The following is a 27,186-nucleotide window of genomic DNA, read 5'->3' as shown; positions in this document are numbered from 1 at the left end:
ATAAAACAAATAAATACAAATTAAAAATAGTTAAAAAGACATACAGATAGGCAAACACCTATATGCATAAGAAATAAAATAATTTTTAAAAATTTAAAAAGTGAAATTATGAAATTTACTGAAAATGGATGGAACTAGAAAATATTGAGGCAACCTAGACACCCAAGGACAAATGTTCTGTGTTCTCTTTCATATGTGTATTCTAGCTTTGAAAATGTAGATGCTGTGTTAACCTGGAGTGTCTGTAAAGACCAGAAATCTAGAAAAGTATCTTAAGGAGGAGGAAATAGTAGGACACAGTAATACAAAAGATAATTCAAACTTAGGAGATATGAAAAATCCATATAGAAACCTAACTACTAAAGAGCTGGAGGATAGGGAGAAGTGCTGTAAAACTCTTGGACATGACATGGCTACTGCATCCATGAAACCACAGTAGCTATGATTAACTTCAGAAGAGCTACAAAAGATTTGGTTCTTCAACATTCCATCATGGACAGGGAGCAGCTTGGGAAGCAGTACTCTTCTCTTGAGTAATGAGCTATTAGCAGTTAATTCCATTTTCTTCAGTGATGTAGCCAGTAGATGTTGCCTATGCTCTAGCAAATAACCTTCTACTCATGCTTATATAAGCAACCCTAATTAAGTTTGAAAAATATCCACTAAAGCAGGAGAGTTATTTGTTGGGAAGAAGTGCTTCAATAGGAATAGGAGGGGGATTAGAAAGGGAATTAAAAGTTGCAAATAATCAAAGCATATATGCATAAAATTGTCAAAGAGTAAACTTTAAAAATTAATTCAAAAGAGAGCATACATTTAAATGTAAAGTATATAACTATAAAATTGCTAAAAGAAACACACGAGAAACTCTTTGAAATGGATGAAAGGCAGGTGAAAATTTATAATTTGACACTAAAAACACATCCTAAAAGAAAAAAAAATGACCTGGAGTAAAAATACTTTTACTTTCTAAAAGACTATTAAAAAAATGAAAAGACAATTTGCATCTATAGAAAGCTGTAAGAAAGTAAATACAAACCACATTTTTTGAGGCAGAGGCTATGTAGCTCTCTGTCTATCCTAGAACTAGACAGTAGAGAAAGCTAGCTTTGAACTACCAGAGATCTGCCTGCACTGCCTCCCAAGAGATAGGATTAAAGACGTGCACCGTCACACTGGGAGCAAACTATATATTTGACAAATGATTCATACTGTAAATGTAAAAATAGTTCGAAGACTCAATAAACCAATATTACTAACTCAATATTAATAATACTGTCAAGGTTGCCCCATGATTAAGGACACTTGTCACCAAGCCTAATGACCTGAGATTAATTCCTTGATCCCACATGGAGATGGAGAGAATTGACTTCTGAAAGTTATTCCCACATACAAGTGTGTGCGACTAAAAAATTAAAAAGCAAAAAAAACCCCACAATGAATCAGAAAATGATCAAACATCATGAAGATACATTCTACTGAAGAGAATCAGGTCATATACAGAAGCCAGTCTTGCGGCCATTTGATGTTATGGGATCAAATAAGCCTGATACAATAACATAAAACTTAATTAATTTTATTTTATTTTTTTGAGTTAGTGTCTCATTATGTCCAAGTTGGCTTGGAACTTTTGCTTCCTAAATATTTTACACACCAACCTGGTTAAATTTGTCTTTGAAGATACAGATGAAGGCATAGAAATGTATTCTTTTTCAATATTCTAATATCACATCACAAAGACTTACTTTTTATTTATTTGTTTGTTTATATTTTTATTTATTTTTTTCAAGATAGGATTTCTCTGTAGTTTTGGAGCCTGTCCTGGAACTCGCTCATAGACTAAGCTGGCCTCAAACTCACAGATATCTGCCTGTCTCTGCCTCCCGAGTGCTGAGACAAGACATGTGCCACCACCACCAGGCAAGACTTAATTTTTAAAGGTGACCTACAAAGTCCAAAGAAACCATAGAACAGTTTGGTCCCTGAAAAATGCTGGTTATTAAGAGTAGCAGGTGCAATAAGCAGTTATAATTGAGATCAGGTACTTCAAACATAAAGCTCCAATTCTATAATTGAGCCTCTAAATATGGTTGATTACTACTTAAAGCCAAAGGGGACTATTCAAAGAATCTTACAAAAGTACAAACTCTAGGGGCTAGGAAGATACATTAGTTGGTAAAGTGCAAGAACCTGTGTTTGATATATAGGACCCTCATAAAATAAGCAAACAACAAAAAAAGAAGCCTGGCATAGTGGTGTGTTCTTGTAATCTCAGCACTGGGAAAATGGAGACAAGCTGATTTCCTGGGGCTTACTGGGAATTCTCCAGTCATCATATTTGGAGAATTCCAGACCAAGGAGAGACTGTCTTTAAAAAAGAAAAAAGAATAAGGCTTCTTCCTCTAAGTAGCTTAAGGTGACTTATGTAAATAGTTTACTATTTTCTTGGCCTAGAAAACTCCATAAAACCATACAAATAAAGAGGATCAAATCTTTGTATTCCCCTTAAGAATACCCTTGAAGCTGTCTAGGTCATCAAGGGCATGAACATCAGAAAAGACTATGCCACTTTAAAAAAGTAATGTGTGCCTTTCTGGTAGTATATTGTGCCCAGGTCAAGCAGTGGGGCTGGACTGGGTCTGTGTTTCAAAAACAATGCTGAATTTTTGCTCAATATACTTAAAAATACAGAGAATAATGCTGAACTTAAGGTTTTAGATGTAGAATCTGTAGTCATTGAACACATATAGGTTAACAAAGTGCCTAAGAAGGGCTGTTGAACTTAAGAGTTCATGGTCTGATTAACACACACATGAATGGCCTCTGTTACACTGAGATGATCTTCACTAAGAACGAACAAATTGTTCTTAAGTCAGAAGTTGCACAGAATAAAAAAAGTATCCCTGAAGAAATATTAACACTTATGGCTTGGGAATAAGTTCAGCATAAAATAAATACAAATCAAAATTCATATAAAAAAGATGGATAGCACCTGAGGAATGACATCCAAGGTTGTTGTTGGAACTCCACATGCTTGTACTTAAATGTGCATGTGCTCATACACACACACACTAAATTCGTTTAGCAAATATGATTAACATATTCCATAAAAATTGTTCCCAAAGTGTCATACTCTAGACTATTGGTATAAACACTGTGCGAGAAACTGCTAGACATGTCTGTAATTCCAGCACTTGGGAATCCCAGCACAGGAGGTGGCAAGGAGCTACACAGTGATACCCTATGTAGACCAACAAAACAAATCAAACTTAAGCCTCACACTTCAGAGTTACCAAATCAAAAACTCTGAGGATATGATTTAAAAGTCTTTTTTGAGACTAGTTTCACTATGTGTAGCCATGGTTAGTCTGGGAACTTGCTATGTAGTAACAGAGATGTTTGTCTGCCTCTGCTTCACAAATACAGGAATAAAAGGCATGTACTACCATGCCTCCAGCAAGAAATTTGCTTTAACAAATATTTCAGGTACCTTTGCTAAGCAAAGGAAATATATATTACAAAATTACCGATACCTTCTAAGAAATTGAAAATACAATCTACCTATCAAGAACAACCAGTTCTGAATTTCGTTAAGGAATTTATATGATCATTAATTAATTTAGTAGCTTACCTTGATCAATTAAAATTAAGGGCTTTATAAGATAGGCAAAGGAAACAGAGGGTATTTACTAAAAATCACAATATATAAAAAATGGTAAATATCTTAAACTCTCAAAAGAATAATTAGAGCAGAGTGCTTATATGAATTATTGAGTATATGTGTATATGTCTCTGTGAGAGGAAGCTAACTCTCAGTGTCTAAATTTTCTCTTCTTAAACCATCCTAATTTTGTTGTGCTACTTATCAGATAGATATAATTTTTAAAGTAGTACATTCTCCACTTAACTTGCAAAAATTAAACTCACCTCAATAAAGTATATTTGATATACTGACTTGATATCAGGGCCAAACATTGAGGTGTTTCAATAATCCTTGGAGTGTTAGTGGAAAATACAGTACTAGGGTGTAGGTACACAGGTCTTTCCCCCTTTTCTTTGTGGCGATTTGCAGGGCCGTTTGACCTCTGGCTCCTTGGCCTCTCTGCTCTGCACTGGCCTGAGGGTATAGTTTAGAAAGAACTTGGCTCTCTTTTGTTATGGTAATTCCACCTGTGAACAAGGTTCCAGCTGCAGGCCCTATATGCCTGCCATGCCTGGCTCCCCCAGCTGCTTCTGGCCTGAGGCGCCAGGCACCTGTCATCCTATTCCACTGCTCCTGATGGGAGGGGGCCGTGCCCTTTTGCCCCCGTTGCCCACTAGTATAAATACCCGACTTGAGTTTAATAAAGTGGCCATTTACTCTTTGGTGAATGAGCAGGTCTTTGTGTCTGTGTGTTTAAACCCTTAGGACAATCGTCCATTCTCGTGGACTCAAGTTCAGGAAAGTGCGCGCCTGGATCGGGCCTGGGTATCCACAGAAGAGTGCAGAGGCTAACACTAGGGCCCTTATATTTATGTAAAAAATATGACAGCAAAGACATGAAAATATGCCCCTCTCTCTTCTTTTTCATTCCTGGTGTTACTCTGTTTAGGAAGTAGGAGACAGTATCAATGATAAGCAAGTAAAGCTTGGAATGTGTGTTAAACAAGAAAGAGTTTGGGAGTTTTCCTTAACCGAGTGTGGGGTGCCTGGACCTGCATTCCTAGAAGTGATTCAATAAGCACTTCGAGAGCATTAACAGGACATATAAACATGATGACAAGAGTAGAAAAATTGGGGATGTTTATCTCTAGCCTTTAAGAAACTAACATGTGTCAGGTGGTGGTGGCACACACCCTTAATCCCAACACTCAGGAAGCAGAGGCAGAATGAGTTCTAGGACAGGCTCCAAAGCTACATAGAGAAACCCTGTCTTGAAAAACAAAACAAAACAAAACAAACAAAACAAAACAGAAAGAAAGAAACTAACATGTATTAGGCATGATGACATACGCTTGAAATCCCAGTACTCAGAGGGTTGAGGCAGAACAACAGTAGTTTGAGGCTATTCTGGGCTATACAGTGAGTTCAAGGCCTGCCTAGGCTATACAGTGAGACACTATCTCAAATAAAGTACTTTATTAAGTAGTAGAACTAAATGTAGAATGAGATCTATACTTTTTTACAGTAACCAACACGTTCTACCATTCCTTCATCTGGAGCTGTGAGCTCTATTTATTAATTATTGCACTCACTCAGACTTATACTGAACATTCTACTTCACGTCAGACTTTTGTAGAACACTGGGAACACCAAAATCAGTAGGATAAAATGGTTTCTAAAACCAGCATTATCTTGAAGAGCTTACAAATTCCTCTGGAATAAAACCTCTTTTCCACAAAATCAGTCTTTCTACCTTAACTGTTTTCGAGTCTTTAATGTGAAGGTTATGTGCTTACAGTCATCCCAACTATTATTACTCCCTTTTCATTTGAGTTCCTGTTTTAGAAGCTATATGCTTTGGTTACTTAGTAGTACCATCACTAATGAGGCTCCACTTATATCGAAGCAATTTCCTATGAGAAAGTTATCTCTTCAAAGACTAATAAATGCTACTGATGGCTGAGTCAGATATGGAAATCTTGGGGAAACCTTTTCCTAATTTTAGATTGGACTTCAGGGCATTTCATCTTATAAATTTTTTAGATAAATGAGCTGGACTTTATTTATCAATCATGACCTGGTTTAATAGTTAGGTTAACTTTGTATGTTAGAAATGTGTAGCTACTCCTCAGTTTCGCCACAAGAAACACAAAAAACTAAAAGAGCTCTTTTCCTAAGTCAAAGTTGTAAACATGCCAATACCTGAGAGAAGGTGTTGGAACAGAGTCTGGATTGGCTGGTACTTGTACTCCCTTTTCCCACTCTTCTTTCCATGTGTCAGTAAAGAGGTAATAGCTGTCAGGATTAACATGGTGAGAGTCAGGAATTTTCATCGCACTGATGAGGTCCTTTCGGAATACCTGGGAAGACACATTGCACATACTTAAAAATCACTATGAAACTGATACGGTTTAATATTCTTTTAAAAACAATTATCCATGCTCAACATCTATTTCTATTAGGAGAAACATCTCCTGATTCCTAAATGGGCATGACAACTTCTGTTTGGGAAGATTTGGAATACTGACTGGATTTAATGAAGGGTAAAAGGAGTCCTTCCAGCATTTTTTGGCTCCTTGAATTTAAATAAACAATTATAGCTCATTCCAAAGAAGCTTTTTTATTTTAATAAAAGAAACAATCCTTAACTCTCTTAAAGTAACACATATCTCCTGATAACTTAAAATTATTTAGGCATTATCTCATTTACTTAGAAATAATTATTCTTTGAGATCACCATGGCCTACAGTATAACCATACTGATGAATATTTTGCTTATCACCATAGAACCTTCATCTGGTGATGGATGGAGATAGAGACAGAGACCCACATTGGAACACTGGACTTAACTCCCTAGGTCCAAACGAGAAGCAGAAGGAAAGAGAATGTGAGCCAAGAAGGCAAGACCAGAGGGAACCTTCATCCGACGATGGATGGCGATACAGACGGAGACCCACATTGGAGTACTGGACTGAGCCCCCAAGGTCCAAATGAGGAGCAGAAGGAGGAAGAACATGAAAAAGGAACTCAGGACCGCGAGGGGTCCGATCACCCACTGATACAAGGGGACTGATCTAATGAGAGTTCACCAAGGCCAGTTGGACTGGAGCTGAACGAGCACGTGATCCAACCAGATTCTCTGAATGTGGCCGGATTCTCTGAATGTGGCTGGCCAGGAGTCTTTCTGAAAAGCCATTGACAATGACACTGGGACTTGTTTCCTCTGCATATACTGGATTTTTGGGATCCAGTCTGTTTGGATACTCACCTTTCTGGACCTGGAGGGAGGGGGGAGGAACTTGAACTTCCCACAGGGCAGGAAACCCTGACTGCTCTTAGGGATGGAGAGGGAGGAGGAGGGGGAGTGGGGGGAGTGGGAGGGTGTTGGGAGGAGGGGCGGAAATGGAAACTTTTATAATTTAATAAATTTCAGACAGTTGAAAAAAATTTTATGAAAATAGCACAGCATTCTTATGTATCTTCTTCAGCACAGCATTCTTATGTATTCTTCAGATAGTTTTACATAATATTAACATCTTAAATACAGGGTAAATTGCTCAAAATTTTTTTGTTTTGCTTTGACACAGGGTCTCATTGCATAGCCCTGACTGACCTCAAACTTGCTAGGTAGACCAGTTTGGCCTCAAACTAATTGATACTTCTGCCTCTGGATCTTAGTGTTGGGACTAAGGGCATATGCCAACATACCTGGTCTTAGAATAAATTTATCTAAACCAGAAATATTTTGATTTAATTTTGAAAAAAGATCACACTAGCTAAGGTTGATCTAGAACTTGCAGGAATCCTCCTACTTCAAGCCTTGTAATTGCTGGAATTACAGGCCCAAGTTGTTATACTGGCTCCTAAACTAATAAATAAACATTACAATATACTATTGCCTAATTTATAGACTTCAATTTTCACCATTTTTCCGTACCGTCTTTTTGATTTGGAGTTTAACCCAGGATTCTGTATTACAATATAGTTGTACCTTCCTAGAATCTTTTGATCCATGACAATGTCTCAATCTTTTCCTGTCTTTCATGACACTTGAAGAATATTTGTAAGATATTTTGGAGTGTGTTTTGTCAATTGAGATTTGTCTGGTATGTTCTTACTGGTTTGAGGCTATACATGTTTGGGTTTTAGGGTTCGTTTAGTAAGAGTATCACAGAAAAATTGCTGAGTTCTTATGCTAATATATCAGGGATGTATGATGTTCAATGTCTTCCTTACTGAAATATGACTACTCAGTTCAGACAGTATCTTATCAAATTTCTTCAGGTGTTGCCTTACTGGTTTTCATTGCTGCTAGGTGAGCATATTTTCCTTTTGTAATGTAAATATCTTAGAATAGACACTTAGAAGCCTAAAAATATCTTGCTTCTTAAATTGTAATAGTTGTTTGTTTCCTATTTAAAGGAAATTATTGATGTTTTATAAAAATATTTATCTTATTCTGGTTATGTACTTTCAGGGTACCTGAGAAGGTATATTCTTTACTGTTTATTTTGGTAAAAATACAGTTTGATAGATATTAGTTAGATCTACTTTACTATGTATGTTCTTTAGAACTTCTATTTTCTAATTTGTTTTCATTTACTTAATCTGTCTGATACTTTAAGATGTGTTCTGTTTAACTTTTCCGCCTGTGGTGCTGAACATTCAACCCTGGGCTTCACATCTACCACTGAGCTGCATTATCCATTCTCCCATTTTGTTGTTTGTTTTTTTGTAAAGCAGAACTTAATACTGTAGTCCAGGCTGGTCTCAAACTTGAGGTAATCCTCCTGCCTCAGCCTCCTATGTACTAGTATTATAGACATGAACCACCATGCATAATCCTTCAATTGTGTCATATTTTATAATTACATGCATTATGATAATTTTCTATGTTTCTTTCTTTCTCCACCAGATGTGCATTTTTTTTTTACTCACATGCAAACACAAGTACATGTTTGTGCTTGTACTTAGAGATATATTACACTTCAAGTTGATAGTTTTATTCTACTTATCTTTATACTCAAAACTTTATTTTAGCCAGCTTATCCATGTTTTTCACTATCAGTGAATTACTCAGGGGTAAGAAGGATATGAATAAGTATGATGGTGGCAGGTAAGAGACTCCTAGTGAAGGCCTAAACTCCATCTCTTTCAGAGAGACATAGCTGTATAGGAAGTTCAAATATCAGACGTAGGGCAATGATTAATGTACATAGTTACAGTGTGGACTCATGTTAACTAGTTAGGAAACACGATTGAAATGTTTCTGGTACCCAACTTTCAATTCTGCCTTGTCATCAAAAGAACAAAAAGGTATAACACAAATACTTAAGCTAACATGGCCATAATTTTAGTAAAGAATGTTCAGTCAACATCTAGGCAATAAGGAATCACACTATTACATGAAAGCATAATACACTGGTCTATGATTTATAATGTCTACAATGAAAAATCATACCATTTACAGGACTAAGATAAATGTGCCTACATTTCGAGAAGATCAAGGGAAGAGCTGCTATGAAGCATATTTTAGTTTTTAATACTTATCAAGTCTCTCAAAGGAGAATGTCCAAGTTTTGTATAACATGGAAGTAGAAGTACATATTATGAAATAATAAAACAATGACTTCTCAAGAGATGTAGTCATGTTTAACTGAGGTAATTTTTACAAAGTATAGGGACAAACTATTACATAATCAAATGGTGTCATTTAAATGAGGAAGAGCTCACCCCATTTCCTACTTTGAAGGGACAACTGAAAATGTTTGTTGGTTTCACTTAAGAAAAATTCTAGGGAACAGCATAGAAGTTTATATTAAACAGAAAGGTGGTCAGGTGGCAACAAAATGATCTTACTAAGAATCCTGGTCAATTAAAATTAATTGGGTGATGCACTGGGATAAAGCTAAGGCTACAAGAAGCAAAAACTGGTGGTTCATTACATAATGCCTCATATAAGTGGATGAGAGATCACAGACATAACTATTTACCATGATTTTCACAGAGCTCAGTGTATAGGACGAGACAATGAATCATCATTTTGCTGAACACTGTAATTCACATTTATAAATTACTAGAGTGCCTTTCATGAGCCAGTGGTTAAGTAGCAGTCACAGTTTATAATAATTAATGCCTTTGAGAAAAGGTAGTATTGTGATAAATCTTATCTTAGATCTGGAAAGATAACTAGAGATAAATATCTGACAACAGTCCCAAATATTTCAATATTTTCCAAGTGATGCTCTTTAAAAATATTTATTTTTATGCACATGAGTGTTTTGCCTGCATGTATGTATATATACCACATGCCTGCTGCCCACAGAGGAGAAAGGGGTATCAGATCCCCTGAAACTATGAGTAACAGGTGATTGTAAGCTGATATGTGGATTCTGGGAAATGAATTTAGTTCCTCTATAAGAGTATTAAGTGTTCTTAACCGCTGAGTCACCTCTCCAGCCCTGTTCATAAAATGTATCAACTGACTATAAAATCATACTATGGAGTTTTAAAATAAAATCACACTATGAATTTTAAAAGGCCATATAAACAAACTGAAAAATAAAAATCACAGGATCATCTCATTAGATGCCCAAAGAGCTTTCTATAAAATACAACCTCCCTTCATGATAAAGATCTTGGAAAGAGCAGGGATACAAGGAACAAACTTAAACATAATAAAGGCAAGCTAACAGCCAACATCAAACTAAATGGAGAGAAACGCCCAGCGATCCCATTGAAATCAGGAACAAGACAAGGTAGTCCACTCTCTTCATATCTATTCAATACAGTTCTTGAGGTCAGAGCTAGAGCAAAAAGACAACAAAAGGAAATCAAGGGGATACAAATGGGAAAGAAAGAAGTCAAACTCTCACTGTTTACATAAGTGATCCCAAAAATTCTACCAAGGAACGTCTACAACTCATAAACACCTTCAGTAATATAGTAGGATACAAGATTAACTCAAAAAAAATCAGTAGTCCTCCTTTACATAGATGATAAATGAGCTGAGAAAGAAATCAGAGAAACATCACCCTTCACAATAGCCGCAAATAGCATAAAGTATCTTCGAGTAACTCTAACCAAATAAATGGAAGACTTGTATGAAAAGAACTTTAAATCTTTGAAGAAAGAAATTGAAAAAGACACAAAGTGGAAAGATCTCCCATGCTCTTGTGTAGGTAGAATTAACATAGTAAAAATGGCAATCTTACCTAAAACAATCTACAGATTCAATGAATGCCAATCAAAACCCCAGTAAAATTCTTCAAAGACCTCGAAAGAACAGTACTCAAGTTCATATGTAAAAACAAAAAACCCAAGATAGTCAAAACAATCCTGTACAATAAAAGAACTTCTGGAGGCATCACAATCCCTGACTTCAAACTCTACTACAGAGCCACAATGCTGAAAACGGCCTGGTATTGGCATAAAAACAGACAGGAGGACCAATGGAATCGAAAGACCCGGATATTAAGCCACACCTGATTTTTGACAAAGAAGCAAAAAAATATCAAATGGAAAAAGAAAGCATATTTAACAAATGGTGCTGGCATAACTGGATATCAACATGTAGAAGAATGAAAATAGATCCCTATCTATCACCATGCACAAAACTCAAGTCCAAAAGCTAGCCACACTGAACCTCACAGAAGAAAACATGAAAAATACACTTGAACACATTGGCACAGGAGATCACTTCCTAAATATAATCCCAGTAGCACAGACACTCAGAGAAACAATTAATAAATGGGACCTCCTGAAACTGAAAAGCTTCTGTAAAGCAAAGGACGCAGTCAATAAGACAAAAACGGCAGCCTACAGAATGGGAAAATATCTACACCAAGCCCACATCAAACAGAGGTCTGATCTCCAAAATATACAAAGAACTTAAGAAATCGGTCATCAAAAGAACAAATAATCCAATAAAAAATGGAGTACAGACCTCAACAGAGAACTCTCAACAGAGGACTCTTAAACTGGCTGAAAGACACTTAAGGAAATGTTCAACATCCTTAGTCATCAGAGAAATGCAAATCAAAATAACTCTGAGATTCCATCTTACACCTGTAAGAATGGCCAAGAATGGCCAAGATTGATGACAACTTATGCTGGAAAGACTGTGGGGTAAAGGGAACACTTCTGTATCGCTGGTGAGAATGCAAGCTGGTACAGCCCTTTTGGATGTCAGTGTGGTCATTTCTCAGAAAATTAGGAAACAACCTTTCTCAAAACCCAGTAATACCACTTTTGGATATATATCCAAAGGATGCTCAATCGTGCCACAAGGACATGTGCTCAACTATGTTCATAGCAGCATTGTTTGTCATAGCCAGAACCTGGAAACAACCTAAATGCCCCTGATTGAAGAATGGATAAGGAAAATGTGGTACATTTACACAATGGAGTACTACAAAGCAGAAAAAAATAATGGCATCTTCAATTCTGCAGGCAAATGGATAGAGCTAGAAAACATTATTTTGAGTGAGGTAACTCAGACACAGAGAGACAATTATCACGTGCACTCACTCATAGGTGGTTTTGAAACATAAAGCAAAGAAAACCATCCTACAAACCACAATCCCAGAGAACTTAGATATCAATGAGGATCCTAAGAGAGACATACATAGATCTAATCTATATTGGAAGTAGAAAAATACAAGATCTCCTGAGTAAATTGGGAGCACGGGGACCTTGGGAGAGGGTTGAAAGGGAGTGGAGAGGCAGGGAGGGGAGCAGAGAAAAACGTAGAGATAAATAAAAATCAATAAAAATGAAAAAATAGCTATTAATGTAGCTAATTGAAACCTAAGGAAAAAGATTATTCATATTGTAATTCAATGACTATCTTCTAGGGGAAAACAAAATAGTATATTTGATGCCTCTTCCCCAGATCAAGAGAAAGCCTCTACTGACAGTAAGAATGGCTAACAACCGGGAATGCTGCCAGAGACAGGATGTCTGAAGACAAACACAAAAGGACCCTAAGGTTCTACGTCAAGAGGGCAGACAAGAAGGTCACTAAAGAAATCTGATAACTGTGGTACTCAGAGTGATAAACAGTTCAAAAACTAGTATGTACTTCCATTAAGACTGAAGAATGCTGATACCACTTTAGAAATTAGTCATGGAGCCCTTCAAATTATTAAATAGAGTTACTATATAATCTAAGAATTTAAGACAACTGAAAATATGTCACATCATAATCACTACAAACGACAAACAATGCAAATATTCATCAATTGATGAATGAGGAAACAAAATGTGGTTGTTTATACAATGTAGTATTATTTGATTATAAAATTGAATGAGGTACTGATATGTAGTACAACATGGTGAACCTTGAAAACATTATACTAATTGAAAAAAACTGGGAACAAAAGATCACATACTGTATAAGCCCCCCTTACAAGAGATGTCCAGAATAAGCAAAGTCAGAGATGGAAAGTAGCAGTGATGTTCAAGGAAAGGGAACAGGGAGACTGGGGAGTTAGCTGCTATGGGTTAAGGGGTTTCTTACAGGAGGAATGAAATATTCTAAATTTAGATTGTGGTAAAGGGTACATAACAGTGGATATACTAGAACTTATTTAGTAATAAACTTCAAAATTGATGAGCTGTATGTTATGAGGATTGTATTTCAAAAGATATATTTGAAAAATTTTGAGACAGATTAGCAGTATCTCATTTAATCCAGGTTGGTCTCTAGCTCACTTGTAGCAAGAAGATGACCATCAACTTCTTATTCTTCTGCCTCTACCTCCTGAGGGCTGGGATTGAACCCCAAGGCTAAGTAAGTGCTCTATCAACTGAGATACATCCCTAGACTATGTTCTGTCTTTTTAAAGGGTAACTAATGTGGTATTAAAAGATACAACAGACCTTAATATCTACTCTCATCTAACATTAGTAAGGAGCTCCCCTTGTCAAGGTGGTATCAGGTAGACTGAGCTGTTATCACTGCATATCAGTAATATGGTATCCCTTGTTACTGCTACTCCTCCTATTAGTTGAGGCAATAAGGTGAGTATTACCATCCCTACCAAGTATCAACAAAACTCCACGTCTAGCAGAACTGAGAAGGAGAACCCAAGCATCCTGCCACTGGTAGAAACAGTACTTTTAATCCCAATAGCCTAGTTATAGCAGAGGTTTGATAAAACAAAAGATTTAAATAGATTCAGTGACTTATAACACAATACAAAAAAAGTCAAGGGTAAAATAGAAAATTATTTGCTATGTTAAGAACTGAGAATAAGAATAGACAATTAATAGGCACCAATATCAAGATGTCTAGAATGTTAGAATTATTGAACAAGAATTTTCAGGCCTCCATGATAATTATGCTTCAATAAGAAATTGCAAACACTCTGGAAATGACAAAGTCTCAGCAAAGAAATAAAAGATAAGCAAATATAAATTTCAGAATGGAATAATACAATAACCAAATTAACAAACTCTTGGGTCAAGCTCAACTAAAGAATGAAATTAGCAAAAGAAGGAGCCAGGACTGGGGATATGACTTGGTGCAAAGTCGAGGTCTTAGTTTCAATTAGTACCACTGTTTAAAAAAAAAAAGCATAAAAGAAAGAACTAGTCTATGACAACAATCACGGGATCTCAGAGGACACAATGAAGGAAATGAGAAGATCTTTAAAAATCTGTGGAAAAGGAACAAAATTAACACTCATGTCATTACTAAACTGCAAAAGAGGAGAAATAAGGTGCAGTTTAACAAATACTGAAAATGGCTATGATTTCCCCAAAGTTGGCAGATTATATAAATCTGAGATTCAGTATCACAAGCAGAATAAATAAAAGGAAATCCACAGGGTTGGAGAAATGGCACCACGTTTAAGAGTATTTGCTGCTCTTGCAGAGGACCCAAGTTTGGTTCCTAACACTGGTAGTACATAACTGTCTATATCTCTAGGTCCATGGGACCTGACATTACTTTCACATTTCTATGGCACAATCACTCACCAAAAAACAAAGAAACAAAAAATTTCAAAACTATACCTTTGGCTATAAAATAAACCTCAATAAATGTAAAATAACTGAAGTCAAACAGTGTTCTCTGACAAAAAGGACTCTAATTAGAAATCAACAAAAATAAAACAAATTAAATAAATAAAAATTTTAAAAGAAAATTAAATATAAAAATTAATAGGATATGGCTAAAATGGTATTTAAAAGGAAATTTATAGCACAAAAAGTTATACAAAAAGTTATACAAAAACGGAGACTTGGAAATGTAGCTCAGTAGTAGACTCAAGACATTGGACTTGATCTTTAACACTATAAACAAAAAGGTATAAAACTACCTGTGTAATTAATAACTGAAACCAAGGCTCAGTTGTTGTAGAGTATTGGCCTAATAACTTAAGTATCCATGTCAAAAAATCTAGAACAACAAAATAAACCTGAAGAAAATAGTATAAATAGGAATTGAAATAGATGAAATTGAAAAGAGAAAATAGAGATGATTTTATTGGTGTAACGGACAATTTCAAAAGTGCAGTAAGTTATATAGGATAACAATCTAAAGTATAAAGTAGAGTGGGGATGTAGCTCTTTGACAAAACCCAACACCCCTTAATGATAAAAGTGTTGGAGAGTTCAAGGATACAAAGGATATACCTAAACATAATAAAGGCAATAATACACAGCAAGCCTATAGCCAACATCAAATTAAATGGATAGAAACTCAAAGCAATTCCACTAAAATCAGGAACAAGACAGGGCCGTCCATTCTCTCTGTAATTATTCAATATAGTATTTGATGTTGTAACTACAGCAATAAGACAACAAAAGGAAATCAAGGGTATACAAGTTTGGAAAGAAGAAGTCAAAATATTGTTATTTGCAGATGATACAAAAGCAACCCCCAAAAATCTACCAGGGAACTCCTACAGCTGACTGACAAACACCTTTAGTTAAGTGGCTAGGTACAAGCTTCAACATAAAAAAATCAGTAGCCTTCTTATACACAAATAAAAAAAAAACAGGCTGAGAAAGAAAGCAGGGAAACAACACCCTTCACAACAGCCACAAATAGTATTAAATATCTTGGTGTAACTCTAACCAAGCAAGTGAAAAACCTATATGACAATAACATCAAGTCTTTGAAGAAAGAAACTGAAGAAGCTATCAGAAGATGGAAAGCTCTCCCATGCTCATAGAACAGTAGGATTAACACAACCAAAATGCCCAGCCTACCAAAAACAATCTACAGATTCAATGCAATTCTCATCAAAATTCTAACACAATTCTTTACAGACCTTGAAAGAACAATGCTCAACTTCATAGAAAAAACAAAAAACACAGGATAGCTAAGACAAACTTCTGGAGGAATCACCATTGCTGATTTCAAGCTTTTCTACAGAGCTACAGTAATAAACACCACATGGTACTGGCATAAAAAACAGACAGGTGGATCAATGGAATTGAATCAAAGACCCAGATGTAAATCCACATACCAATGGACCCAGGATTTTTGACAAAGAAGCCAAATTTATACAAGGGAAAAAAGAAAGCATCTTCAATAAATGGTGCTGGTCTAACTGGATGTTGGACCATATCTATCCCCATGCACAAAACTCAAGTCCAAATAGATCAAAGACCTCAACATAAAACCAAATAAATACACTGAACCTGGTAGAAGAGAAAGCAGGGAACAGCCTTGATCACATTGGCACAGGAGACAACTTCCTGAAGAGAACACCAATAGCTCAGGCACTAAGATTGGCAATTAATAAATGGGACCTAATGAAATGGAAAAATGTCTGTAAGGCAAAGGACACCATCAATTGGACAAAACAGCAGTTTACAGAATGGGAAACAACCTTTGGCAACACCACATCACACCGAGGGATAATTTCCAAAATATATAAAGAACTCAAGAAACTAGACATCAAAAAAAAAAAAAAAAGAAAAAAAAAGAAAAAAGAAAACGCTTTACTGAGTCAGGTAAGCCAGACCCAAAAAGAGGAATATGGTATGTATTCACTCATATGTGGATTCTAGCCATAATTAAAGGTCTTTGAGCCTATTATTCGTGATCCTAGAGAAGCTAAATAAAAACGTGAACCTGAAGAAAATTCAGGTAGTTTTCCTCCTGGAGATTGGAAATAGACAAGAGTCCCAGGTAACCTCGGGTGCATGGGGGGTGGGGTGGGAGGGTTGTTGGAAGGGGAGAGGGTTAGAGAGAAGGGAGCAGGGAAGGAATGGGGAATGCTCGGGGGACTGGGAGGAAGGATAGATATGGGATCAGGGAAGAATATATCTCAACTAAGGGAGTCAGTTTAGGGGTTACTAGAGACTTGATTATAAATGGGATCCCAGGTCCAAGGAGAGATCCCCAGATTGTTCTCTGGACAGAGGAGAGGGTGCCTGAACTGGCCTTGGCCCATAACCATACTGATGACTATTTTGCTTATCACCATAGATCCTTCATCTGGCGATGGATGGAGATGGAGACGGAGACCCACATTGGAACACTGGACTTAACTCCCTAGGTCCAAACGAGAAGCAGAAGGAAAGAGAACGTGAGCAAGGAAGGCAAGACCAGAGGGAACCTTCATCCGACGATGGATGGCGATACAGACGGAGACCCACATTGGAGCACCGGACTGAGTCCCAAAAGGTCCAAATGAGGAGCAGAAGGAGGAAGAACATGAAAAAGGAACTCAGGACCGCGAGGGGTCCGATCACCCACTGATACAAGGGGACTGATCTAATGAGAGTTCACCAAGGCCAGTTGTCTGGGACTGAGCGAGCACGTGATCCAGTCAGATTCTCTGAATGAGGCCGGATTCTCTGAATGTGGCTGGCCCAGAGTCTTTCTGAAAAGCCATTGACAATGACACTGGGACTTGTTTCCTCTGCATATACTGGATTTTTGGGATCCAGTCTGTTTGGATGCTCACCTTCCTGGACCTGGAGGGAGGGGGGAGGAGCTTGAACTACCCACAGGGCGGGAGACCCTGACTGCTCTTGGGGATGGAGAGGGAGGAGGGGAGGGAGTAGGGGGAGTGGGAGGGTGTTGAGAGGAGGGGCGGAAATGGAGACTTTTGTATTTTAATAAACTTTGAGAAAAAGAAAACAAAAACCCCCCCCAAAAAACAAATAATCCAATTAAAAACGGGGTAGAGATCTAAACAGAGATTTATCAACAAGGAATCTCAAATGACTGAGAAACACAAGAATGTTCAACATCATAACCATCAGGGAAATGCAAACCAAACAACCATAAAATTTTAACTTACACCTGTCAGAATGGCTAAGATAAAAAACACAAGCAATTGCTCATGCTGGCGAGGATGTAAAGTAAAGGGAACACTCCTCCATTGCTAGTGAGAGTGTAAATCTGTACAACTACTTTAAAAACCAATAAGGTGGTTTCTCAGAAAACTGGAAATTGATCTAACTCAAGACCCAGATATACCACTCTTGGACATATACCCAAAGGATGCTCCATCCTACCAGAAGGACACTTGCTCAACTATGTTCACAGCAGCTTTATTTGTAATAACCAGAAACTGAAAACAAACTACATGTCCCTCAACTAAAGAATGGAGAAATAAATTGTGGTACATTTACATAACAGACTATTACTCAGCTATTAAAACAATGCCATCATGAAATTTGCAGGCAAATAGATGGAACTAAAAAAAAATCATCCTGAGTGAGGTAACCTAGATCCAGAAAGACAGACATGGTTTGTACTCACTTGTAAGTAGATAGTAGCAGTAAGATAAAGGATAACTATGCTACAATCCACAGACCCAGAGAAGCTGAGTAACAAGAAGAGCTTGAAGGGGTATGTATGAATCTCCCTGGGAAGAGGAAATAGAATAGACATTGCAGGTGGAAGAGAAGGTGTGGTGAGGGACGGGAACAGGCAGGATCAGATGGAAGGGAGAATGGAGGGAGAGAGAGTATTGGGAGAGACAAGTGGAATTAGGGGACGTCCTGGGGATGAGCTAGAAACCTAGTACAACGGAAACTCCCAGGAATCTGTGAGTGTGACTCCTAGCAACAGGGGATATGGAGCCTGCACAGTCCATCTCCTGTAACCAGGCAAGACGTCCAGTAGAGGTATTGGGACACCAACCCAGCCACATAACCTTCAACGTGTAGTATGTCTGGCCTAAAAGATGGGCTGAGGTAAAGGTGGCTTAGAAATTGTGGGAGTGGCCAACCAATGATAGCTTGAGACCCATGCTAGCTTGAGACCCATGCTATGAAAGGGAGACCACCCCTGACACTGCCTAGAGCGTCAGGAGCCAGAGGCTAGAAAGTCCAGATACCTAAGATAGAACCAAACACGACTGGTCAAAAAAAGTCAATGAAATGATTCCTAACAATATTCTGCGATATTTATAGATTGATGCCTAGTCCAAATGTCATCGAGAGGCTTCATGATGGAAACAGATGCGGAGACCAACAGTCAAACATTAGACAGAGTTCAGGGAATCCTGCTGAAGAGGGGGAGGAAGGATTGTTGGACTCAGAGGGATCAAGTACATCACAAGAAAACCCACAGAATCACTAGCCTGGGCTCAAGGGCTCACAGAGTCTGAACCAACAACCAGGGAGTCTGCATGGGACTGACTTAGGCCCTCTGCATATATGTTACATTTGTATAGGTTGGTCTTCTTGTGGGATTTCTAACAGTGGGAGCAGGGGCTGTCTCTGACTCTTTGCTAGCATTTGGAATCATCATCCTCATACTGGGATGCTTTGTCCAGATTTCAACTTGATATGTCATATTTGGCTGGTATCTACGAGAGGTCTGCCCTCCTCTTAATAGAAATTGAGGAAGAGTGGATGGGGGGAGGCAGAGGGGATGAGAGAGGGGGACTAGGAGGAGAGGAATGAGGAGAAAGAGTTGCTGGGTTGTAAATAAAGAACTAAAAAATTATGTAGGATCTAAATATATAAATGTAAAATATAAAGTAGGGTAGAGATGTAACTCAATAATACAGTACTTATCTAGCATGTGTGAGGCATAGGTTCAATATCTAATAGTTACGAAAAACTTAAAATATAAAGCAAATACATATAAGCCCATATTAAAAATGTATATAATTAAATTTTTTCATTTATTTATTGAGTACACATGGTGTGTGTGTGTGTGTGTGTGTGTATGTGTGTGTGTGTATGTACCACACTTCAAGTGTCACAGTCAGAGGACAACTTGCTGGAGTTGGTTCTCTCCTTCTACCATGTGAGTTCTAGAGATAGAATTAGGTTGTCAGACTTGGCACCAAGTACCTTTACCCACTGAACCATCTTATCAGCCCTATATTTTTTTAGTCAGTGAGAAGATATAAATTTCTACAGAATATTATCAAATGTATTTGCTAACTCTTTCCTTCAGCAAGTAAATCTTTGCCTAACATCATTCCTATATTTTAGTATACCAGTCTTAGTGAAACGAACAAGATAATGGGGGAAAAAAGTAATGTTATACTGGAGAAACCTCATGTTAATCAAATAATAATCCTTGATATAATGTGACAAGAGGGGCTCTTCATCCCATTATATCATTCTCCCAAAACTTAATTATAGTCTAGTCATAAGACAAATAAGGGACAAACCTAGGCTAAAGAAAATTCTAGTGAACACTCAATATTATTCTTAAAATGTTTTTTAAAGATTTATTCTCATATGTGTAAGAGTGTTTTGTCTGCAAATATGTGTGTATAATAGATGTGTGTCCAGTGCCTGAGGAGGCCAGAAGGTATCAGATCCCTGGAAGTGGAATTATAGATGGTTGTGAGCTTAACCTAAATCCTCTTGAAGAAAAGCCAGTGTTCTTAATTGTGAGGCATCTTTCCAGTCCCCTACACTCCAGTTTTTCCCTAAGTTTTTCCTGTATGGTAGACACATAAAAAATACCCTGACGTTCAACCAGGTGCACAAAGATCCCTGACAAAATAATAAAGGGAGATGGTGACAACTGAGAAAGGAAGAAATGCTCTCTGGTGGATATATTTGAAAAATAATATCCATCAGTTACTCTATTTTTGTGAGAATGAGTGGAACCTATGATTTGCTTCTAACCATAGACTATTGCAAATGTTTTAGAAGATAAAACAATTTTAAAAAAATACTGATGCCATATAAAATTTCATTTTAGCATATGGGAAAGATTCTCTTTGTTGCCCCTGAGAAAGTGGCCCTGTTGTAAGAGAAGGTCAAATTGCAAGAAACTATAAAATCTTTTAGATATTGGGTGCTTTCTGTCAAAAGACTGCAAGAAAACAAGGATCTCAAGTCTTTCAGCTTCAAGAAAAGGAATTCTGCCTATAACTTGAAAGTGAATTCTTTTCTAATCCCCAGTGAGAACATCGCAGTGAGCACAGAGTTTGCAGCCCCGAAAGACTATGAACACAGAATCTAGCCACACTCGGTACAGACTCCTTACTCACAGAAACTGAGATAATAAATGTATACTGTTTTAAGCCATAAATCTTGTGATTATTTCCAATGCAGGAACAGATAACTAATGCACTTTTTTTCCTTTCTAGCCAAAAATGTTTATTGCTAGTAAAACTGAAGGAGCACCGGGTCAATTTTTCATAATTTAATTTCCACTGAGGAAAGTCTGTATGATCCACTAAATGCAAGTACAATTCTGGTAGTTTGATGCTCTTGGAGCAGATGACCAGCATCAGAGAAGAGATAGTAGTATTTGAAAAGCTGTCAGGACTCAGTACTTCCCTCTCCAAATACAACCTCTTTACCTATCCTCTTCTTGCACTATCTCCCATCCTCTAATATAACTTTGTTTTCAACACTAGGCTATAAGAGTTTGAGATACTTCACAGATCTTCAAGTCTAGCTTTCTTTGATTTCCTGGCTAGAGGAGGACTGTTGTAGAGTTGGGAACTAATTCCTCAAATAAAATCAGTGTTAAGAGAGTGTCTGGAGGGCCCTATTCTCTAGGCCCTCACCCTTGGAGGTACATCTGTGCCCCACCCCCACCCAGAAAAGTCCCAGAGGCCTGGGAGGAGACTCCACACACCTGCAACCATCCCCCACTGCATCTGAGACCATCAGAGCCTTGGCCCCACCTACACTTTGAGAGGTGATCTGGATTCCCAGCTGGAAGGCCCTACCCTCTAAGCCCTAGACCTTAATATTAATATACACACCTATAAATACCTGACATTTGACAAAGAAGCTAAAATTATACAATGGAAAAAAGAAAGCATCTTCAACAAATGGTGCTGGCATAACTGGATGTTGGCATGTGGAAGAATGCAAGTAGATCCATATCTATCCCCATGCACAAAATTCAAGTCCAAATGGATCAAAGACCTCAACATAAATCCAGTTACACTGAACCTGATAGAAGAGAAAATGGGAAGTATACTTAAACGCATTGGCACAAGAGACCACTTCCTAAATATAACACCAGTAGCACAGACACAGAGAGTAAATCAGACCTCCTGAACAAAACAGCAACCTATAGAATGGAAAAGAATCTTTACCAACCCCACATCTGATAGCGAGTTGATCTCCAAAATATACAAAAAACAAAACAAGACAAAACAAAACAAAAACAAAAAAACCTCCTAAAGAAACTAGATAACAAACTACCAAATAATCCAATTTTAAAAATGGGGTACAGATCTAAATAGAAAATTCTCAACAGAGGAATCTCAAATGGCCAAAAGACACTTAAGCAAATGCTGAACATACTTAGCCATCAGGGAAATACAAATAAAAATAACTCTGAGATATCATCTTACACCTGTCAGAATGGCTAAGATCAAAAACACTAATGAAAGTGTATGCTGGAGAGGTTGTGGAGTAAGGGAAACACTCCTTCATCGCTGGTGACAGTGCAAACTTGCTCAGCCACTTTGGAAATCAGTATGGCAGTTTCTCAGAAAATGGGGAATCAATCTACCTCAAGACTCAGCAATACCACTTTTGGGTATACCCAAAGGATGCTCAATCATACTACAAGGACATGTCCTCAACTATGTTCCTAGCATTATTTGTAACAGCCAGAAACCGGAAACAACCTAGATGCCCCTCAACAAAAGAACAGATAAAGAAAGTGTGCTACATATACACAATGGAGTACTACTCAGTGGTAAAAAACAATAACATCTTGAAATTTGCAGACAAATGGATGGAACTAGAAAAAAAAACATCCTGAGTGAGGTAACCCAGACTCAGAAAGACAAACATGGTATGCATTTACTCCTAAGTAGATATTAAACATAAAGCAAAGGATAGTCTATAGTCCACAACCCCTGAGAAGACAGGAAACAAGGAGAACCCTAAGAGAGACATACACGGATTCCCCAGGAGAGGGGAAGTAGACAAGATCTCCTTCATAAACTGACAACATGGGGGAGGAGGATATTAGGGGAGTGGGTAGGAAAACATGAGGGTTCGGGAAGGTTGAGTTGAGTGAAGGACAGGGAGGGAGAGCAAGGAAAGAGATACCTTGAAAGAGGGAGCCATAATGGGGTTAACGAGAAATAAGGCACTACAGAAATTCCCAGGAATCCACAAGGATGACCCCAGCTAAGAATCTAAGCAATAGTGGAGAAGCTACCTTATCTGTTCTTCCCCTGTAATTAGATTGATGACTATCTTAATTGTCATCATAGAACCTTTATCCAGTAACTGATGGAAGCAGATGCAGAGATTCACAGCTAAGTACTGGGCCGAACTCCTGGAGTCCAGTCATAGAGAGGGAGAAACAATATTATGAACAAAGGAGTCAAGACCATGATGGGGATACCCACAGAAACAGCTGACTCAAGCTAGTGGGAGCTCACTGACTCCAGAATGACAGCTGGGTAACCTGTATAAAACTGAACAAGGCCCTCTGAATGTGGGTGACAGTTGAGGGGCTTGAGCAGTCTGTTGGGCCACTAGCAGTGGAATCAGGATTTATCCCTAGTATATGAACTGGCTTTTTGGAGCCCATTCACTGTGGAGGTATACCTTGTTCAGCCTAGATGGGGTGGGGGGAGAGGACCTTAGTCCTGCCTCAACTGATGCGACAGAGTTTGTTAACTCCCCATGGGAGGCCTCACCCTCTCTGAGGAGTGGATGGGGGTGTGTATGGGGTGGGGAGGAGGTGGGGGGAGTAAGAGGATGGGAGAGAGGAACTGGGATTGGTATGTAAAATAAAATTGTTTTAAAAATAAAAATAACTTCAAACAAAAAACAAAAAAAGAAATCAGTGTAAAAATTACCATTCTCATAAAAGAAAAATGAAATATTTCTTAGAAATTAAGTACAATTACCAGAAAATGAGCCTATGTATCCAGTGGTATATATTTTACTCTGCACATTTTCAAGTTCTGGGTATTGTAAGCATGTTGGAAGGAGGTAGATATTGGCTTTTAAATGTGAAATTAAATATTTAATCTCACCTCAGCAGACTTCTTATGTTCCTTGGGATTTCTTGACATCTTCCTATACATTAAGCTAGAAGTAAAGGAAGTAGAAGGACCTGCAAAAGACAATTAGAAAAAATACCGAAACATATTAACCACTACTTTAAATAAATGTCAACTAACTAGATATATGAAAGACAGGAGATCACATAGAAATCATACTAATGTAGAAAATATTCAATTGTGCCCAAGAGAGAGAATCTTAATGAGTTAAACATTAGTGACCACCCAGACTTAAAAGCTTTAATAATGACTGTGAAGATTCAACTTGGTGTTAATCCTAATTCATGTTCTGCCAGGAGAAAAAGATCTATCAACAAACAACCACCCCCCCAAAAAATTATAGAAAAACTAAGAATGTTGTACAAATAATCTTTTAGCACTTACCTAAGGGTACTGTTAGGGCTTTAAACAAATCAATGTTTGACCCACAACCAAACATTTAGCACTGTAGTTATAATCAAAATCAGGATCTATAGTTTATATTCCCGATTTTTTTTCTTCCTTTCAGGAGAAGTTCTATTAAAGCATTGGTAGATTTAGCTTTTGTTATACTCAAATTTAAAGTAAAAAAGTGTTATATTACATATAAAACAATTCTATTTAATTTATACATTTCTAATAAAATTAAATAAATAAAAAATGGATCTTGACCTTTCCTTTTCAGAAAGATTTAAATTGTTGGAGGAAGCATGAACAATTTATTCTCAAATCAAAGAAGATATCCTCAATTGGCAAAGATACACAGGTTACTAGCTAGTTCTACTCACACTCATCTGAACTCTCACTGCTGCTGAAAGGTCTCTGTCGTTTCATCATGGTGCATCCTAGGAAAGAGAACAATACCGAGTGAAATGATCAATATATACTTGTCCTAGATGTCAGCCCACATTGAGAGGCTGACATTAAAGAACTGCTATGAATTCAAAGCCAGCCTAAATTATAATCGTGAGACTATCCCAACAAATTAATTCAAAGAATTCCAAAGGTTGAGTGAGACCATAACATTAGTCCAACAGATGCTGAGTGGTACACTGTTGGCCGGAATCAAATTAAGGGGTGTCAGCTGAGTTATCTCCAGTCAGAAACCCCAATAAGAACATGAAAAGAAAAAGTAGTCATGAAGGCGTAACTTTCAAAGGCCTAGGCTGAAAGGCATAAAAAATGGCTGAAAGGAAACACACCTCATTTTTAAGAGAATGACCACACAGCCTTTCTTCCTGCCCCTTTTCCCCTTTCCTTGTTCCCATTTTCCAAACAAGAAGCCTAATCTACGCCAGGCAGTGGTGGCACGCGTCTTTAATTCCAGTACTTGGGAGGCAGAGGCAGGTGGATCTCTGTGAGTACGAGGCCAACCTGGTCTACAGAACAAGCGCCAGGACAGGTTCCAAAGCTACAAATAGAGACCATGTCTTGAAAAAAAACATTGGTGTGTTGAAAAAAAAATCAAAGGGGAAAAAAAGAAGCCTAGTCTAAAATATCTCTATGTACATAGTAAGCTTTCTTATAAAAAGTTCCAATATTGTAAAGCTTTGGACTACATCTTCTAATGCTTCAAGTGTCCTTCCCTGAGTGTTGCTATTAACAGATTGAGTCTATCACCTTTCTGAAAACATACACTAGAGTTAAGGAAGACACAAACACTTAAAATGAGAGAGTGTAACATCTGTCTTCAGGTCATAGTGTTAGTGGTGTTGAACAGCAAGGAACAAATTAAGAATGGGTGATGCTGAGGAAGCCAAAAAGATCTTTGTTTAAAAGTATGAAAGGGGGGCGGCTGGAGAGATGACTCAGAGGTTGGGAGCATTGCCTGCTCTTCCAAAAGTCCTGAGTTCAATTCCCAGCAACCACATGGTGGCTCAAAACCATCTGTAATGGGGTCTGGTGCCCTCTTCTGGCTTGCAGGCATACACACAGACAGAATATTGTATACATAATAAATAAATATTTTTAAAAAAAGTATGAAAGAAGACAGGTCTGCTGGATTCTCTTCCACAGATGCCAACAAGAACAAAGGTATCACCCAGGGAAAAGATATACTAATGGAATATTTGGAGAATCCCAAAAAGTACATACCTGAAACAAAAGTGGTCTTTGCTGGGATTAAGAAAGGAGAAAGGGAAGACCTAACAGCTTATCCTAAAAAGGCTATTAATGAGTAACACCATATATTACAAAACAAACGTCTTGTGGCTTTTAATTTGTACTATAATTTAGTTCATACACCAGAATTTAGATCATGAATGTCTAACAATGTTTTTATTGGACCATCCTGATTTAAATAAAATTGACTTGCAGTAAAGTGGATATGATGTTTCTAAAAACAACAATTTCAATTGGCATAAATACTGTTACTGCTTTCTCAAGATAGGGCTGGACTTAATTAGCAATGCTCAACTTTCCAAAAAGTTGGGGTGTTACCTCAAAACCTACTGAAAGATTTTATACTTAGATTTATATAACTGGCATTTGATTCTATTTAAACAATGGGAAAATTCTCACTGTCTCTGAACCAAACAGAAGTTACCTTTCAGTTTGTGTTCTCTGATTTGTTACAGACAATGGTTAAACATCAGGAAGTAACTGCCTATTCTTAACAATGTCAATTAAATTAGAATTCCCTATGTCAAATACTGCCTTTGACTGCTGAGAGGCATTTTAGTGTGGTTTATGTATAATATCATATATTTAATACTTCTTTAAATTAAACTAAGATGATTTAAAAAGAAATCAGCAACTTAGACCCTTACTTTTAAGTTCTTTATTATCTAAGACTAAGATGTAATTCAGAATCGCCTTAAACACCCATTCAGAAACACACAAAACTGGAACCACTATATATGTGATTGGTAGCATTCTTTGCCACTTTATTAAATGGAAAGATTAAGATAAAGGAGATAGTTTATAAGTTGTCAACAGCAAGAAGTTAATTAAAACAATCACAGATCATGAATAATGAAAAAACCAAACACTTAAAATCATGAAATATTAAAAACACAAAGTAGAATTGACTTTTGTCAGTTAAGGAATGACAGTCACAGAAAAAAAAAACGACAGTACACAATACAAGGATTCTAAATATAAAGACTAAAGATACTGACTTCA

General features: G+C 37.4%; 1 protein-coding gene across 4 annotated transcripts in view; it reads right to left on the bottom strand.

The window, feature by feature from the left end:
- Jade3 (jade family PHD finger 3) overlaps nucleotides 1-27,186 on the bottom strand; it is a 149,709-nt gene that overhangs the window by 53,488 nt on the left and 69,035 nt on the right. For all 4 annotated transcript variants that reach the window (XM_085684613.2, XM_085684614.2, XM_048461457.3 and 1 more), the window contains 3 exons: nucleotides 24,852-24,908; nucleotides 24,058-24,137; nucleotides 5,846-6,003 (listed from right to left, as the gene is read on the bottom strand). In XM_085684613.2, the coding sequence (XP_085540739.1) occupies nucleotides 5,846-6,003; nucleotides 24,058-24,137; nucleotides 24,852-24,900 (287 nt within the window). In that variant the 5' untranslated portion in view covers nucleotides 24,901-24,908. The remainder of the gene's footprint in view (nucleotides 1-5,845; nucleotides 6,004-24,057; nucleotides 24,138-24,851; nucleotides 24,909-27,186) is intronic.

Source organism: Myodes glareolus, chromosome X (genome assembly GCF_982192425.1).
Source record: "Myodes glareolus chromosome X, mMyoGla1.1, whole genome shotgun sequence".
Lineage (NCBI taxonomy): Eukaryota > Metazoa > Chordata > Mammalia > Rodentia > Cricetidae > Myodes > Myodes glareolus.
The sequence above is the reverse complement of the archived record's forward strand: the minus strand, read 5'-3'. Positions and strand labels throughout refer to the sequence as shown.